At 30.1% G+C, this 7,500-nt stretch overlaps 1 protein-coding gene across 1 annotated transcript in view; it reads right to left on the bottom strand.

Moving 5' to 3' along the window:
• Positions 1-7,500, bottom strand: part of LOC137628971 (secretin receptor-like) — a 390,916-nt gene that overhangs the window by 24,840 nt on the left and 358,576 nt on the right. The window contains exon 12 of the mRNA XM_068360225.1: positions 3,942-4,122. Within this exon, the coding sequence (XP_068216326.1) occupies positions 3,942-4,122 (181 nt within the window). The remainder of the gene's footprint in view (positions 1-3,941; positions 4,123-7,500) is intronic.

Raw genomic sequence — 7,500 nt, forward strand, 5'->3', positions numbered from 1 at the left:
TATACAGTATGTGTATGCCTGTATATATGTTCATGTATGTATATATCTATTTGTGCCATATATATATATATATATATATATATATATATATATATATATATATATATATAATGGCATTTTCGCTTCTAGAAAGCTTGAGGTTTAGCAGAAAGGCGAAGGAAAGCAGATACTTCAGCATTTGGACAGTTTATTGGCTAAGCTTTCGGGAACAACATTTCCCATCATCGGAGCTAAAAAAGGAATGTAAAACACAGATCAATAGACATTACGTTAGTCAACGAAATTCTGTTAAAAAGGCAAGAATTATAACAAATACATCGAAATACTTGAAAAATGAAGTGGATGAAATATACTAAAAAATAAATTAAACCATATAAATCAAATTAAAAATTAAAAATTAAAACATTAAAACATTAAATGAATGATATAGGAAAAAGAGCAATATCAAAATCAGAACAAATACATAGAAAACTTTGAAGAAGAATTCACAAAACATCATAGATATGGGAATCAAAACAATAATACACAGAAATAACCTGGAATAAAAGAAAAAAAAAAACAGACAAAATAAAATAAACTCTGGATAAGAAAGAAACACACCTAGTATGGAAAAAAATCCAAGACTGAGACATGGAAGGACGGGGAGGTTTAGTTTAAGTGGGAAAGTCGTTAGGCAATATGTAAAGGAACAGAGGTTGTTGAGTGATTGAGAGTAGGGGATAGCTGTTTAATGAAAAGTGATTCTAGGGTAGGTAGAGAATAGCTATTGGGTGATTGGGCTAGTATTTTGAAATTAGAATAGTTAATTAATTGCTTGCATTCTGGAACTTATATTGGTTGTTCCAACCGTCTCTTGAGGATCCGCATTGACTCTCATAGAATGCAAGCAATTAATTAACTATTCTAATTTCAAAATACTAGCCCAATCACCCAATAGCTATTCTCTACCTACCCTAGAATCACTTTTCATTAAACAGCTATCCCCTACTCTCAATCACTCAACAACCTCTGTTCCTTTACATATTGCCTAACGACTTTCCCACTTAATCTAAACCTCCCCGTCCTTCCATGTCTCAGTCTTGGATTTTTTTCCATACTAGGTGTGTTTCTTTCTTATCCAGAGTTTATTTTATTTTGTCTGTTTTTTTTTTTCTTTTATTCCAGGTTATTTCTGTGTATTATTGTTTTGATTCCCATATCTATGATGTTTTGTGAATTCTTCTTCAAAGTTTTCTATGTATTTGTTCTGATTTTGATATTGCTCTTTTTCCTATATCATTCATTTAATGTTTTAATGTTTTAATTTTTAATTTTTAATTTGATTTATATGGTTTAATTTATTTTTTAGTATATTTCATCCACTTCATTTTTTAAGTATTTCGATGTATTTGTTATAATTCTTGCCTTTTTAACAGAATTTCGTTGACTAACGTATGTCTATTGATCTGTGTTTTACATTCCTTCTTTAGCTCCGATGATGGGAAATGTTGTTCCCGAAAGCTTAGCCAATAAACTGTCTATATGTGTGTGTATATATATATATATATATATATATATATATATATATATATATATATATATATATATATATATATATATATATATATATATATATATATATATATCATATGTGTGTGTTTGTATACATATGTGAGCGGGAGAAAATATATTAACAAAAGGCCTGATATAATAATTTCCATTCTCTCGCTTGTCAAAAAGTAAGAGGAATGACGAATATTGATTTACCTTTATTTATCTATAACCTTGCATGCCATGAATCAATTAAAGTGATAAGTAGTGTACACTTGTATTAAGCTCTCTCAGTATTCGCGAAATTTTATCACTCAAAAAAAATTTAAAAAATCATTTACCTGATGAAACATATGGAGGAGAAAATTGAAAATTAATGTTTATATGAATTCATACTGACACCAACTAACCAAGTTCTTGGTATGAACATCACGGCTGTTTTCAAACATTAATCAAAATACTAATTTGGCTGTTATCCCCACCTGATCAGTTAGTTACCCGTGGTTAGAGTATAAATACCAACATTATCCCATATAGACTTTGAACTCCAACAATTAGCAACTAGCCTTACCTAAATTTAGATCCCAAATGCCCGTACACTTGCTAACTATCCTTAACAGCTAGCAACTAGCCCTACTTAAATTTAGATCCCAAATGCAAGTACACTGGATAACTATCCTTGACAGCTAGCAACTAGCCCTACTTAAATTTAGATCCCAAATGCAAGTACACTGGATAACTATCCTTAACAGCTAGCAACTAGCCCTACTTAAATTTAGATCCCAAATGCCCGTACACTGGCTAACTATCCTTGACAGCTAGCAACTAGCCCTACTTAAATTTAGATCCCAAATGCAAGTACACTGGATAACTATCCTTGACAGCTAGCAACTAGCCCTACTTAAATTTAGATCCCAAATGCAAGTACACTGGATAACTATCCTTAACAGCTAGCAACTAGCCCTACTTAAATTTAGATCCCAAATGCCCGTACACTGGATAACTATCCTTAACAGCTAGCAACTAGCCTTACCTAAATTTAGATCCCAAATGCCCTTACACTGGATAACTATCCTTGACAGCTAGCAACTAGCCCTACCTAAATTTAGATCCCAAATGCCCGTACACTGGATAACTATCCTTAACAGCTAGCAACTAGCCCTACCTAAATTTAGATCCCAAATGCAAGTACACTGGATAACTATCCTTAATTAGAGAATATATCAGCACTATTTCAACTGCTACCAATAGTTAAAATATGTTATTCCTTTTTCAAATATATATTCGTAATTTAGTATGAATATCTGTAGGCCTACCATCTAAACTGTTACTTGAATTTCCAAGAGCTGCCAATAATTTGAGCTTTCTTCAACAGAATTTGACAATAGAGTAATTTTATTCGATGAAATATTATTCACAAACATTATAAGAAAAATTCAGAATTCAAAATTTTTCACTTTTCATTTGAATAGTCGTAAGAATTATATAATGAAAAATATTCTTCAAGGTCACCTTTGCTATCGAGATTCTACCATCAGGAAATACAACAGAACAATGATATCTATTTTATAAGGATATCAATAACAGTAGAATTACCAGTGTTAAAACTAGTGCTTTCCGGAGTAATTGTCATTAGAGTTCAAATTTTATATGAGGCAGTCAGTATTTTTTTATTAATCGTCATTAAAACGAATGACGTCATTGATATTGATAGAAATATGAATCGAAGCAAGGGTTGTGATTACGTTAAATCATTTATCAGAAATAAAATCTCTTGAAGAGGAAGACAACTCCATTGATGACTTGGATCAAGATCGACGGAACTTGCTTCTCAGCAGTGACTTCATTCTGGGAAGGTGACTGAATTTACGCTACTCAAGCTCTGCTAGGTGACGAGAGTTAAGGTCTCGTTACCTATTTGGAAACTTATTTGGCTTGCGATTTTAACAAGAAAATTTCCTGCCGCACCTAAGAGCTAATTGCCAAACTAACTCGGTAACTTTTTCCCCTTAAAACTCCTGAGAAAAAAAAAACATTGTATTTTGATGTATGATAGATATTTCTTTATGCGTGAGCTTTTAAGTTGATACTATGACGCCGATTATGAATGGCAATGGCATTCCTGACACAGTGGTAACGTGTTCGCCTAGCAATCGCATGGCAGCAGATCGGTCCCAGTCCGGGGCCACGAGTATAGGCTGCTTACTGGGTAGGACCGGCCGACGTTCTGGTGACCATCTATTTTGATGGAAGAGATCTGACACCAGACACCATTAACCTTTAAAAGTCAATTGAGAGATGCTTCGAGTGTGAACACTTTAAAAAACAAGGAAATGAGGAGTAGATCAGGACGATATTCCAAGGCCTTAACTAGAAAATGAAAACTGATAACTACTTCATCCTGTCATTACCTGATTATGGAGGTCATCGCAGCTTGATCTCTCGTTAGCCAGACAACTGGCGTTGGTTGGGGGCCCACCGTTTGTCTTCGAGGTCATTGACAGGAAGTTTGGATCGCTTCCAGCCCGTTGATTGTTCTCTGCTTTCTTCTTATTCCCCATCAGATGGGTTCCAGGTGATGCAGTTCCTCGACTGTCGGGAGAGAAAATAGAGGATCCTGGAGATGTTGCGTCATAAAACATAGAAAGAATTCATTGAAAATACTCCAAAAAAAAAAAAAAAAAAAAAAAAGTGTTATAGCAAGCATATTAACCAACAATATTCTCCATCGAAAATTATTTTTGAGCGGACTTGATAATTCTCTCTCTCTCTCTCTCTCTCTCTCTCTCTCTCTCTCTCTCTCTCTCTCTCTCTCTCTCTCTCTCTCTCTCTCAGAGCAAATAAATCTTACACAACATTATAATGCAAAATTTAAAAATGCTTAGAGTTTTTTCTATTTGGTTCCTTTTCAGTTGCGTATAAGTCAAAGTAATAGCATTCTAATTATTTTGATACTTTTAGATACTTGTATATGTATATTGTATATATACATATATATAATATATATATATATATATATATATATATATATATTCGTATGAATATATATATATATATATATATATATATATAGAGAGAGAGAGAGAGATAGATAGATAGATAGATAGATAGATAGATAGATACATACATCCCTATATATTTTATGTATGTATATATATATGTATATATATATATATATATATATACTGTATATACAGTACATATTGATATGTGTGTATATGTATATATATATATATATATATATATATATATATATATATCTAGGCCTATATATTATATTATACATAATATATCATTTATATGTATATATATATATATATATATATATATATATATATATATATATATACATATTTATGTATTATACATAGTATAACATATATATAATATATATATATATGTATATAATATATAGGCATATATATAGATAGATCGATAGATAGATAAATCTATGCATTATATATATATATATATATATATATATATATATATATATATATATATATATGTGTGTGTGTGTGTGTGTGTGTGTGTGTGTGTGTGTGTTTGTGCAATAGAATCCGATTTCAGAAGAAGGAAAATATAGAAAAAAAATTCTAAACCTGTCGTATAGTTCAGTAATGTCATCGTGTGATTGTCACGAGCTGACCACACGTACCATTATTTTCCGAGAAACGATTGGCATAACAGAATATCTATAATGGAAAAAATAGGGAGATAATCATAATATGACATCCGAATTATAATAAAAATAATGAACATATATGTTGCATAGCTTATTTTATGTTATTTACTCGTGAAAATATTCATTCACCTCCAGTTTCTCTCCTTTGACCGATTTCTATAGAAATATTTATCATCTTCAGGAGCCAATAATTATAAATATTTTACCCTAAGTTTGTTATGCCATTCGTGGAAGGCACTCCTAACATATCTACTCATATATATATATATATATATATATATATATATATATATATATATATATATATATATATATATATATATATATATATATATATATCAGCATAGGAATTCATACTTGTATGTATTCATGTCCAGTAGGTGCACGTAGATATAATGTATGAATTGTATAAGTTATCCTTTGCCTTTTAATGATGTAAGTACCCACATACACATACACCCATATACACACAGGTAGATTAATTGATTGATAGATAGAGATACACGAAAACAGATATACGTAAACACACATGCACACACACTACACACATATGTATATATATACACATACATATAAATACATATGTATATATGAATATAGAAATATACATATATGATTATTGATATTACTAGCTAAACTACAACCCTAGTTCGAAAAGCAGTATGCTTTAAGCCCAAAGGCTCGGACATAATATGTATATATACAATATATATATATATATATATATATATATATATATATATATATGTATATATATCATATATATTATTATTATTATTATTATTATTATTATTATTATTATTATTGTAGTTCTGTGGTCTGGGAACCAAAATATAATATCATATCTTGCTACATTATGGCTGGCAAGCTACAAAACCTCTCGAGATCCAAACTCACCTGTTTATTTTTACATATATCTGTATATTTGAGTAATACCCGAACTCTGAGAAGATTATATAACTCCCAGACAGCAATATATAAAAACACTGAATATCCAAGGATCTCATAAGTACACTAAAAAAAAACTGTGTTATTATTGTTAAGAACTATTCAAACCACCTCTTACTTCAATTCTTTAACAGGGATATGAGAGAATACTTTGAAAACACTGGTGATTGAATTAATACACTCTTTACAAAAAATAGATATATATTATCAAATTACAACACTTTGTAAAAATTTATATGAAAAAATAAATCACTTGAAATATTAAGTCTGAAAAAAATTTAGACAAACACAAAAGAAATTAATATTTATTGTAATTATATAATCACTTGTTTCAATGGAAATTAAATTTTACTCATTTAATTAGTCATGACACCTAATGAAAATAGTTAACCTTTATAAATGAATAAAATCTTATAGAAAATACATAAAGTATCTGATAAACTTATGAGTTTAGCTCACAACAAGTTAACCAGATAGCGATACGAATATACTTCACATTTTCGTACCCACCTTTCAGGGCCAGCTACAGAAATTTATATAACACCAGCACACATAAATGACTCAATAATAAATTGAAAACACCTTTAAAGTCTTCCGTAACGTTTCAACACACTACACACTATTTATGTTATATTTAAACTTAAACACTTTGGAGAGGACACACACACGAGGTACTTAACAAGCAGAAATGCGATTATGTAAAATCACGCTACGATATAAAAGTGTTTTCATTTATGGTGCAAATAATCATAAACTCAATTTTATTCCTAAGAAGTTGTTTTTAAGGGAAGACTATATCTGCAACCAAAGCTTTAAAATTGTATGGTTTGTGAATATTACATCAAGCTACCAATAAATATGTCTGCCTATTTATTAACTAATTGGTCTGACCTTTGGCATGGAACAATATTTCCAACCTAAATGTTCTTATCTCTTACTTTTATATATGGAGATGTTCCCTCAAGGAATAACTAGCTGTCCAATGGCTTCTGATGAAAATGTTAGCGAGCTGATTATTTATATGAAAGTTTTGATAAACATTACGGTTAGCACACGGATATGAAAAAAATACTTGGATATTTTTAATGGAAGTGACTTGAAATTATTGTAAAACCTAAAGAAAGATAATTACCTTATTTTATGTAACACAGACAAAGGACGGGATGTTATTTTGAATATAAATTAGCTGCATTTTAGACACACTTTTGTGATAAAACATTCCAGGAATTCATTGACTTTTCTTAGGATTACAATAGAATATTTGAATAGTTAATCAATCTAGATATTGCATCAATCTTAGACCTAAAACTACAACCAATGAAATAATTACTTCCGTA

The sequence above is a fragment of the Palaemon carinicauda genome, chromosome 37 (genome assembly GCF_036898095.1).
Source record: "Palaemon carinicauda isolate YSFRI2023 chromosome 37, ASM3689809v2, whole genome shotgun sequence".
NCBI classification, from domain to species: domain Eukaryota; kingdom Metazoa; phylum Arthropoda; class Malacostraca; order Decapoda; family Palaemonidae; genus Palaemon; species Palaemon carinicauda.